This window comes from Mustela nigripes, unplaced genomic scaffold (assembly GCF_022355385.1).
Source record: "Mustela nigripes isolate SB6536 unplaced genomic scaffold, MUSNIG.SB6536 HiC_scaffold_558, whole genome shotgun sequence".
Classification (NCBI taxonomy): domain Eukaryota; kingdom Metazoa; phylum Chordata; class Mammalia; order Carnivora; family Mustelidae; genus Mustela; species Mustela nigripes.
The window spans coordinates 1-12132 of record NW_026739965.1 but is presented as its reverse complement, the minus strand read 5'-3'; the positions used below and the strand labels follow the sequence as shown (position 1 = coordinate 12132).

General features: G+C 42.0%; 1 protein-coding gene across 3 annotated transcripts; it reads right to left on the bottom strand.

Annotated features, from left to right (window-relative positions):
• Positions 1-3459: 3459 nt before the first annotated feature.
• LOC132008643 (butyrophilin subfamily 3 member A3-like) lies at positions 3460-12084 on the bottom strand. Of its 3 annotated transcripts, XM_059387252.1 has the most exons (7): positions 11887-12084; positions 11614-11634; positions 11495-11521; positions 9554-9580; positions 5980-6006; positions 5383-5565; positions 3460-4200 (listed from the first exon to the last, which is right to left on the bottom strand). In XM_059387252.1, the coding sequence occupies exons 1-7, from the start codon at positions 12044-12046 to the stop codon at positions 4190-4192; spliced, it is 456 nt and encodes a 151-aa protein (XP_059243235.1). In that variant the 5' UTR covers positions 12047-12084; the 3' UTR covers positions 3460-4189. The 3 variants fall into 3 exon arrangements, with proteins under 3 accessions (XP_059243235.1, XP_059243233.1, XP_059243234.1); XM_059387250.1 differs by having other exon boundaries at positions 3460-5565; XM_059387251.1 differs by lacking the exon at positions 11614-11634 and having other exon boundaries at positions 3460-5565.
• Between the last annotated feature and the right edge of the window lie 48 nt (positions 12085-12132).

Genomic DNA, 12132 nt, shown 5'->3' with positions numbered 1-12132 from the left:
TTTTATACTTACAAGATTCCTTCTTTATCTTTGACATTTGACAGTGTCAATGGAAAGTGTATTGGAGATGATATTTTTGTATTGAGATAATAAGATTATCTATTAAATTCACAGACTTCTATGTCCAGTTCTTTCCCCAGGATTGGGAAGTTCTGAGACAACACTTTTGTAATAAGAGCTCTGCCCCTCTTCTCCTTCTCTTCTCTTATTGATATACCCAATATTCTTAATTGGCTTTCCTAATGGAAACTGGTAGCTCTTGCAGAATTTCTTCATTTTCTAAGTTGTTTTCCTTTTAACTAATCTCTACATACAATGTAAGGCTTTGGATCACAACCCAAAGATCAATAATCAGATGCTCCACTATCTGAAGCAGCCAGGCACCCCAGGGTTTCTTCATTTTAAAAAATAATAATAAACCTTACTTCTCTTCACTTCCACCTGAATCATGTCTAGATTCCACCTTTCAGACCATGTATTCTCCCTTTCACCTGATCTTCTCTATTTCCAATCTTTCTAATGCATTCTTCATCTCATTTACTGAGTTCAGCTCCAAAATTTCTGTTTGGTGCTTTTTTAGAAATTTGGTCTCTTGGGTAAAGTACTCCTTATATCCATTCATTTTTTTACTGAGTTCATTGGATTGCCTGATTCTCTTGTATCTTGTTGAATTCTGTTCTGACCATTATTTTGAATTCTCTATTACTTAGATCACAGTCTTCTGTAAATGTAGGCTTGGTGGCTGGAGAAATGTCATTTCTTTTTAGCAAAACCATATTACCCTGATTTTTCATGCTCTTTAATGAGATTTTTCTCTGCCAAATAGTTTGAAGTAGCCAACACCTTTTGTATGTAGGCAAAAATTTGTTAACTATGATTCTAACAGTTCATGGGTGGGAGGTTAGAGGCCCTTCTTTAGTATTACAGCAGGTGGCAGAAGAGCATAAGTTTTTGCTTTCTCTTACCAGAGTAGCTCTGGTGGCTGGTGGCTGTATAGACCAGGCTCAAAGGGAAAAAAAAAAAAAAAAGAGGACACTGGCAACTCTGGGGGGGCCAGTATGTACTAAGTCCATTGGGTTTGGGGCATGCCCCACACTCCAGGAGGAGGATCCTCAAGTTCATGAATCCCACGGAGCTAGGAGCTCTCTTGCTGAACTCTCAGGGCAGACAGAGAATAAAGTATTTCTTCTTCTCTGCCTCCTTCCTTCCCTTGCCTTTTCCTTTCCCCCACAGTCCTCTCCTGGTCACAGATGTCCTACCTCAGAGGACATAGCTCTTCACAGCTATGGGGTCCTCCAATCATAGCCCAAAGGGACAAGTAGCCTTTCACTCACCCCTATCCAGCCCCACCTTCTTGACTCCAGGAGTCACAGGTGAGCATTACCACCACTGTAAAAGCCAGGGTAACAGGCCCCACCAAGCTGCCTGGGCTTTGGTCTCCCTGAAGACCAATCCACACCCTCTTGGATGTAAACATGGATGGATCTCTTTGGTGTCTCGTGTGCTGTCCAGAGGAACCTTTGTTGGGTTTTGGAATCCTACTACATAGAATGCGGGAGACAAATGGAAGGACTCATTCTGCCATGATGCTGACCTCACTTCTCCCATGAATGATGGTTTTAACCATTCTTTCTGGAATTACATGGGCAGCTGGTCCACTAGTTTCAAAAGATTCCTCTTTTTTGTGTGGATAATTCGTATCACATCCATACCTTTGTTTCCTCTCCATTTCAAAGGAAACATACCCATAGCCCATCTAAAAGGAATCCAGTGTCATAAAGCCACAAGGTAGACTGTAAGAGGAGATGAACATGTCAGATAATATATTAACACATAGAGTATTTTTAAAAATATACAAAGATACCAAAGAGTATATTTATAACTTTATTGTTGGGATAAATATTTTGATAAATTTGAAAATTCCTCTACTACCCTTTCCCATGTCCTGTGAGCAGTGCAATGCCCTCCCCCAACATACAATTCAGTTTAGATGTTTGTATCACTCAGTGTACAGTCAGGAGGCAGAAACCACATCACTCTTGTTAACAGGGAAAATTGGATATAAAGAATTAAGAAATATGTATTTAATTATGAAAGAGATAAAAGAAGCTCTAAGGAAACCAGAAGGAGAAGATATAGGAAGCAGACTTTACGTCTAGGGCTGAGGTAGAGCATCCAAAAGATGGAACACATTTGAAAGAATAAGACTGACATTCTGTTTATTGGACAAGGTGGGACCAGAGTCCCCAGGGAGGAAAGAAATCCACCAACATGCTGCAGACCAAGCCTGCTGGGTAGGAAAACTCTCACTAGAGAACTGACAAGATTCCCTGGGAGGCAGCGCTCTGGTACACAACCTGCTACAATGCCATACTCATTCACCCAAAGGCAAGGGAAACTAAGTCTTCTCCGGCCACTCTCAGTAGCATCATAAGGTCAAGGGGGAAACAACACCAAAAGTGGGACACCTAGGTGGCTCACTCAGTTAAATGTCTTCCTTCAGCTCAGGACATGATCCCAGAATCTGGGGATGGAGTCCTGCTTTGGGTTCTCTGCTCAGCAGGGAGTCTGCTTCTCTCTCTGCCTGCCAATCTCCCTGCTTGTGCTTATTCAATCTCTCTCTGACAAATAAATAAATAAATATTTTTTTTTAAAACACGAAAAGAGGGATTCCTGGGTGGCTCAGTCTGTTAAGCCACTGCCTTCGGCTCAGGCCATGATCCCAGCATCCTGGGATAGAGTCCTGCATCAGGCTCCTTGCTCCACAGGGAGCCTGCTTCTCTCTCAGCCTCTGCCTGCCACTGTGCCTGCTTGTGTATTCTCTTGCTCACTATCTCTCTCTCTCTCTCTAACAAATAAATAAAATCTTTAAAAAATTAAATTAAGTTAAAAACACGAAAAGAAAAAAGGTTTTTCTCCTGCTATGTCTTGCTGTGTTCCCTCTGTTGCTATGTAGAAATTCAGTGCCTGCATAAACAAAATCTGACTTGCATATGCCTCCCTGGATGAAACTAATTGAAAAACAAAGGAGGAATGCCCAGAAATTTATGCCTCCATTGAAATTTCTTGACTGAAAGTGGCCACATTCTTACTGTGGCTCAAGGCTCTCATCTAGAAAGTAAATGTTTAATTTTCAAGAAAAAACAGACACATGTGGTGCTCATGTACTTCATGAACTCCTAGCCTCTTTGCTCTTACCACACGCTGTCCCATATATTACTGTCCTGACCATTAAGGCTACACATTCCTCCTTGCTTTGTGCTTGCACGTTCTGTATTGATATGACCCCAATGAAACTGGAGAAAAAGCTTGCCTGGAGGCCTTTTGCCTCTAGAGTGTCTGGTCCCCAGGCCTCTCCTTTCTCCTATGAAGGTGTCTGGAGGAGTCTTTTAATTCACCATCTCAGGGTTTGATGGCCAAACCCAACAGTGCACTAATTGACAAAGGCGGTGCCAAATGTGCCACATGGCAAAAATGAAACATTTATGACATCCAGTATCAACAAGTAGGGCACATACAAGGTAGATTTGAATCAAAAGACAATGAATTGAAAAGGAGCAGATTTCACACTTTCAGTTCCTCAACTTCCACATAAACCATTTACTCACATTGGAACTTCTATATAACAACACAACAACTCCACATTTTCACCCATCTACAGGGCTATACTTAAAAGTTTAAAAGTTCTCAGTCTTTCCCCAAAGTGGAATAAACAGGCAGTCTCAGGCATTGAATCAATTATATTGATTCCTTAAGTCCAGCTACACTCATTTAACTCCTCTGTTACCTAGAGACTACTTTTGAAATATTACCAGGGACAACTGGCATAAAATCACACTGGTAAGAAGGGAGAAAGAAAATAGATAATTAATACAAATGACACATCTACATGACAAAGAAAAATATGCAAAGGGACTCCAGTCCTTTTCCTATTTTTGGTCACAGGCAGGAACTGAGATCTGTGACCTCCTTCTTCCACTTCCAATTCCGTGTCTTCTCATCTCTCCCAGAACCACAACAAGTCAGCATTCTCTACTTCAGGAGCCAACAAACCTTTATTCATCAAGGTCTGAGTCCTCAAGAGTCTGGCTTCCTTCTGTTTCCTGTGGGTTCCATCCACCTTTACAATTGGACTGTGAAGCCGTACATAGATCCTGGAACTGTGCTCATGGTCAAAGCTTTCTGCAATTCACCCAGGATCTGAAAACATTCATCTTCATTTAACTCTTTATTCTGGTAGCAGTTCTGTTCTTTCCAACTGCTATTGACTCACAAGGAAAAGCAAACTCTCATTTTTTTATTCCCTGAATTAATGTAGCATCAGTATTTCAGAAAGAAACAAATATTTACTAAATTTCATTAAGATAAGTATGTCTCATCCATTCCAGAATAGGAAGCCTGTAAAATAGAATATTACACTCCACTCTTCTTCAAGTCCATACATTTCTTCAGAAATGTTCAGATGGACAATGTTTTTTAGTCAGAGTGCACATTTCCTAAATAGAGCAGGTAACCCACCTGTAGCCTCTGGTTTCATCTGCACAACTCAAACTATATAAAATAAACACCATTTAATTATTCAGAATAATTAAGACCTCATTTCATTTCATATCAAAACAATATAAAGATTCCATAAAGTAATGTTCATGATCAAAAGAAACATGACTTCCAATAACAAAATTAAGCCAACCCCATTACAGCTGAAAAAGTCAACATTTATCTTCTAATACCTGAGCATAAGGCATGAACCAACTATTCTCATAACCTCACCCCAGCAGTCTATACCCAGAAAAGAAGGGCAAGAGACCCAGTCATTCAGGACTAGCTTCAGAGGCTATTACCCCTGGGGCTCTGCAGCTCCAGGAGGAGCCACCATGAGGAATCTGGTGTTAGAGCATTAAGGGGACATAGCTTCAGGACCACAGGGGAGTAATGGAGATTCAGCCCCTGGGAAATCACCATCAACACCACAGCCTGAACTGAACCCCTGCCCTGGGAGGCTCCCAGGTTCCTCTGAAGAACAAGGAAGGTTGTTAAAGGGTAAAGGGGTCTGCACAGGCCCACCCACCCCAGAGCAGATGGTCAGGGATACATTTCCTGACCTCAACCTGAAGTATGGAAGCAGAGTCCCAGAGGCGGAAGCAAGAGGGAAGGAGAAAATGTGGGAACCATCAGTCATGTTGTAGAATGAGACATCCCCTTCCTTCAGGTCCAGGAAAACACCTACCCTCTGGGGAATTGGCACAATGTGTTCTCCATTAGCAGGGAGGGAACCGAATATATTATCATACATCGCCACAACCCAGAACCCCTTTTCTGGGGATTCCTGGTACCAGCCTTTCCTCTCCACATCTCTCCTACAGACCCCCAGGGCCCACTCACTTCTTTCTGCATTCTTGATCTCCACCTCCCAGTAACAGCACCCTGATGTGATTCCTTCATGACCCAAGACACTATAGACTCCATCTTCTGAGCCCTTGCATGAGTGTTTAAAGGTCACACTAGTCTTGTCATCAGAAAGAGCAAGGATGGAATGGGCAGACTCTGGATCCAGACTGACAGTCACTGCAGAGACAGTTACCAATTATTCAAGGACTTGTCCTACCACATAATAAGGCACACAACCACCACCCCACCCCCAGACACCTAGCTGCATGCAGGGAGGGCTAAACCTCATGAGATGAGAGCCTTTTGGCTCAAGCACACAGCCTCTAACTGGAAGAAATAAGCATAAGACTGATCTGGGGGTTAGACATGTCACAGGGCACTTGAGGGCCAGACAGGACTCCAGCACTAAAGAATACTCATTTATATCCAGTATCAGTCACACCAAGTAATCTCAGCTACATGACTTTCACCGCCTCATCCCACCCCACCACCATTGATGATGCCAGCATCTGTATCACCACAGCAAGCTGAAGGAGATGTCAGAAGCCATGGGATAACAGTAGGAGCACCCAAACGACAGAAGTAACTCACAGGTCTGGAACTTCTCCTTCCGCCAATCTACAAGAAAACCACATTGCACAAATGTGAACAACAAATCAGAGACTTGAGGAGACTGTACAGACCAGAGTTGATACCTATCTCTGAAATACACTAAACCAAGGGTTATAAGGGGAAATGTTTTGGAAGCATGCATCTGCTGAATTTATTTTTCATTCACATTAGTTCTCTCTCACACACACTCTATCTGTCTCTCTCTGTCCTCTCTGACACACACAAACATGCACACATTCTCTCTTATACACCCACAGCCATCGTGCTACACTGTTCCCATGAAACCCAAGCCATAAAGCTTAACACCACTGAGGGACTGGGAACTTACCTAAAAAGAAGGCTTTTTGCACAGATTTCATTATCAAAGTAAGCTTTCTCAATCCCTAGTCACACATCCGTCCTGAAAACTAGATTTTCTTTTGAGAAAGAACTGAGGAGATCAAAATTTCTGAGGTCTCCATTTACTTATAAAGAACAGGCTAAACTGAACTTGCCAGTTGACTCAAAACCATGGTAGGGGCAATACAACTGCACCCAGTTGTATACAAGCTGCACTTGGAGGATAACTCTCAGCCATAGGTGAGGAGAACGCAGGACATGGCACAAGAGAAATCTTGCCCCATCAAGAGGTAATAGAGAGGGCGCCTGGGTGGCTCAGTGGGTTAAGCCGCTGCCTTCAGCTCAGGTCATGATCTCAGGGTCCTGGAATGGAGTCCCGCATCGGGCTCTCTGCTCAGCAGGGAGCTTGCTTCCTCCTCTCTCTCTCTCTCTGCCTGCCTCTCTGCCTACTTGTGATCTCTCTCTGTCAAATAAATAAATAAAATCGTTAAAAAAAAAAAGAGGTAATAGGGAAGATTCAAGGAAGGAGAGAGAGAAGTTCAAAGCAAGAAAGTGATGTCTTTGCTTCCCTTTATCATGGAGTATTGCAAGGAAAAACATCCCTGTGTGTAAGGGGAAACCCAAAAACACTGGGTCTAGTCATCTCCTTCTCCTTATAATCACCTAGAGAGATCAAAAGCAAGGATACACCACACACGATCAGCCCCCAAATATGTGTCCTAGACCCCAGAAACTGTGAATATGTTTTGGCAGAGAGGACTTTACAGATGTAAGATTAGGAACTGGAGATATGAATGGGGCAGGGGTAGAATAACAATTTCTCCATAAACCTAGATGGAACCTCAAACCCAATTATCCTAAGGACCATATCAATCTACCCTCTATAAAGTGAGGTCCTGAAATGAGCAAGAGAAGAATACAGGGACCCTGTCCCTCAGTGATGTGAAGTACAAACTCCTCCAACCTTCATACTCCCCTTTGGGAAGAAGAAAGGAAACTAACTAATCACAGCAAATGTATATCTGTCATAAGACCCTGAAAAGTCTGCATGGTAAAGCTGTTACCTCCAATAGGAAAGAGACTCCAGAACAAAATTAGAAGATTAGAATGTAAGAACAGGACACGTTCTTGAATATTTGCCAACAACATGGGACCCCTATTCTCCCACAGGTTTATTCAGATAAAGTAGTATGTCCAGCTCTGTTGATTTGCTTATACCAACAGATCACATGAAGTGAGTGGACATGTCACATTTTGAGAAAAGAGAACTTTACTTATTCTTCACTAAGACACTAGCTGACAGCAAACTCTACATTTCTATATGACAACTGACAAAGATTAGCAAAGAAAAGAAATCAAGCAGAGGAGAAGGAAGAGGAGAAAGGGAGTTAGTGTTTCATTCTGAGTCTCTACAGTGCACCCAGAGCTATGTTGTGCACTTCTGTGGACCAAGCGCATACTTCACCTCATTTCCACAGCAAGCTGTTCATTAGAAATTATTCCTCCAATTTCATGAATAAGATCAGATCAGACATTTGTTCACATCACATTATGAGCCCACCAATGTGAAAGTGTTGATTCTACTGTAAGGGTGTCTGTCCTTAACAAAATAAAGAGAACATATATAAGGTATACTTTAAAACACAGGCATTTCAATCCAGCAGAGAATGGGGTGATGCTAAAAGAAGACTATTTAATTCACATTTTTAACTGATAAGTCTCAAGATTCATTGAGGCTCTCTAAAGAGTTTTCCTCACACATCTGGTCCCCATAGACTCTTACATCCCTGGCTCCCCCTTCTCCGTTCTCACAGGCTTTATCCCTCATCATAAGTAGAAACAGCCAGGACAGAAAAGGCACATATTATGGACTCAAATCAAAGGATTATTGGCCTAGATTCATAACCCACCCCAGTGCTAGAGGGTGCTCTGGATAGCCTTTCATTGCATTAGCAACCCTAGGATCATACTCCTCCCGCCGGCTACTATGGGAAGGGTGAGATGGCCTCATTATCTGAAGCAAACCCAGTTAGAAAATTACTTCCCAACACCTTAAAATAAATATGTCTTTTCAGAAATCTCTCAAACATGTATCAAGGAGTTTATTACTTTTTGTGTACCCAATAACTTTCATGTCCTTTGTGTACTTCCCACTCTAACCACCATGGCTGTCATTTGTGGTCTCTCTCCTACCCAAAGCCACCCAAAGGGTCTCTTCTACTCTCAGCCACCCAAAGTGTCTCTGAGAGGAATCACAGGCTCTCTACTTTCCTTCTCATCTCCTCCTCTCTTCTCCAACCAGCTTTTCTTTCCCTGATTTACTCCCAAATTTTCTCTGGTAAACAATTTTCACTGCTCTGAGCCTCTCCTATTGCAATCCTCACACATTGCCCCTAATAAATCTAACCAGTACTGAGCCCATCAGGTAAACCCAGAATTCTCCTAAAAGGAGAGATAATGGTTTGAACACCTATAAGTTACTGTCCTTTAAAAAATTAATTTCTTAATGCTGTAAGACAAACATGTACATAAGATTTTGTATATAATGGCCAGTATCTCACAAACCCACTACCAGGACTCCCTAAGCATCCTGGAGACTCTGGATCTGAGAATCAGAACAGCTGACATAAAGATAACTACTTCCAAAACAACCATGGCTTGGACAAGGAGTCAGAGCATGCAGAAGCAAAATGAAGACAATCATTCCAGAGAAACAGAAAAAACAAAAACAAAAACAAAACAAAACAAAACAAACAAACAAACAGGAAAACCAAAGCAAGATCCAAAAAGAGATTGGAATTTCAGGGTAAAATGGATTCAAAAAAAGGATCCTTTATGGAAGACCTGAGTCCTAAGCAGGCAAGCTTGATTTCTGAAATCTTCCAGAGACAGCAAATTCTGAAGTACACCGTCAATGCCATGGTCCAACTGCCCTTACAAATGACCACTCTGTTCTCACTGTACCAACAAACTAGCAGTTGAACAAGGTGTGTTCAGAGGGTGTTGCTAATTCTCACAGCAACCTACAGTAGAGGATGGGTCAGAATAGAGGCAGATCTGTGTTCCCAAGGACAGTCCTTGCAGTCTTCAGAACACAACAAACATAACAAGGAGATCAGAGACACCAACCCCATCCTGATGTGAGGTCCAATGACAGAGAAGGTGTCACAGTGGAGGCTGGGAAGGTAAAGCCACGGGAAACTGAGTCACTTACCTGCATACAGTTTTGCCTTCTTCAGGGCTGAAAGGGAAGACACCGTGGTGAGACATGGGCCAGAACAAGTCTGCATATTATTGATCTACTGGCACTTGACTCCTTTCTGTGCTACAGGTAACACTATAACAAAGTAAGGAAAGATGCTAGAGAGGAGATACCCTCCTGACATGGGCAGACAATAGGATGTTCAGGGAAATTCCCTGGACCACAGGTCAGAGAGCCAGCATTGCAGGCTGAGTTCCATGCCTGCCAGTTATAGCTGTGTGACCTTTGCCAAGTTAGCGTCCTGAGTGTTAAAAACCACAACATTAAAATACAAACTCTGAGAAACAAACTGAGGGTTTTGGAGGGGAGAGGAGTGGGAGGTTGTGTGAGCCTGGTAGTGGGTACTAAGGAAGGAACATATTACATGGAGCACTGGGCATTCTGCATAAACAATGAATTTTGGAACACTGAAAATAAATTAAAAAAAATAAAAGATACATGTAGTTGAAGAGTAAAAACATCAAAATAAGAGGTAAATTAAAAATCAAAATCACTTTTAACTATTAAACTTCTATTCTCCTACAGACAAGTAGTCTTAAGAGTCAACCAAGAAAAACAATTTTAACCAGAAGAGACAAAATTTTAAAAAATAAACAAATAAATTCAATAGAGTCCAAAGAGACAAATGAAAATAACATAGAACTGAATGGTTGATTATAACATTAAGAATCTCTAAGGTGGAAAAACTCTTAAGTTATTCGTTCAATTTTATGCACACAAGAACTGCAAGGTCAGTTATCTATATGCATTTGATTTTATGAACAATAGAAGAGACACAACTTCTGTGGAAACACTGAACCCATCAGAGTCAGGTAAATCTCCTAGGGTCAGTGGAGAAGAATTTTAATCTCTAAAGAAATTTCATGTTTATAAAAAATTGGTAGCAGTGTGGGAGGGACTTAGCATAAATACAATCAACATCTAAATCTGTTTCTTCTCTTTTTTATGGGGTGCAGTAGGATTCAACAGTAAGTCAAAACATGCATTTCAAATACATTTTGATAAAAAAAATAGTATTCCTTAAAAGAACAATACACCATGTCCAACCATTCTTTATTACCAAAAGAAAATACATAATACTAACTAATTTCATCCACAGAATTTTTCTGAAATGAATCCCAAATCAATTGCATCCCAAAATAAAGAAAGTTTCACATGGAAAGAAAAACAAGCAAAATTATTATTCCATCTGCTTTCAATTTGGTTTAAAGGTCAAAAATTATACAATGTATGAAAATATTTTAGGGAATAAAGTATACATTATTCCATGAATGTAAGAAATCATTATTACATCCAATGATTTCCAGGAAAGAGAGATATGGGAAATAACAGAAAGGGGAGATGAAATAAGGACCAGGATGTTAGGTGAGCTCTAGGGTAAAAGTGGCCAGACGTTCTCAGAAAACACATCACTGGACCAGTAACAACTTATCCCATGACATGCCCAGCCAAGCTCTTCCCAGTCCTCTACCCAACACTTTGTGATCAGTACCTCCAGGAACTGGAGAGAAAAGACTCTCCCACGATGGTGTTATGTGGAGGGATCACAATCCTGAATTTAACGACCCCCATTTCTTTATATAGTTTCTCTAAAATATTCCAGAGTATTCAGGTTGACTGAGAACCAGTTGCATTGAAAACTAAAAGCTGCAAAGGTGGTGAGTAGATCAACCCAAGATGCACGACAGACTCCAGTGCCACCATCATTCCAGGTTTCAAAACACCATGTGCGAAACAATAGCCCAGATGGGGAAAGCCCATGAAGCAAGCTCTGCCTCCCACCAGTTTCCACTTCTGCACCAAGGACAGGTCCTCATGTCTCTGCATGAAACAGAGAGGGGACACTATGGCTTAGGGGGCAAGAGACCCAAGGATATCCGGGTAGTCACTCACAGGCCAGGTAAACAGATTTCCTCCAGTCTGAAAGGCAACACAGGAAACAGGTGAGCTAAGATCAAGAATGTGTCCTACAAACATAACACAGAAACTTCTGGGAAAAAGACACAACATACCAAGATCTGCTTGGAGTTCATCTAAAAAAAAAAAAAAGTGAAAAATACACATAAACTCCCATCACTAACAGCAGCAAAAACTGCACCTGGAAAACCCACAAGAGCATCTATATGTCTCCATGAAGATCTAACACCAGACCCCTCGTGCCTCCACAGCCGCACCTGTCCTCTCTGGTCCTCCTCAGCCCCCCTGCTCCTGGCCAAGGGCCTACTGTCCACTTTTCCTCTACACCAGCTTCCACACTTGTCTGCCATGGCCCTGTCCTGCCTTACCTCTGGCCTTCAGTGCCTCTTCCTTTATCTGCTGGTCCTCCTCCTTGTCTCTGTGCAGTTTCTCCCATTCCTGCATCTCCTGGAGCTTTGCAGTATGTTCTCTCATGATGTAGAAGACAGCCCCAAGGAGTAGGAGCATCAGCACAGTCAGGATCACCATGAAAGCTAGCTTCCAGGGAGAACTCCGAGGGAAGAAGGGTTCTGTGCCCAGCCAGACACCCCATCAGGGCACTGCTCAGGACGGCC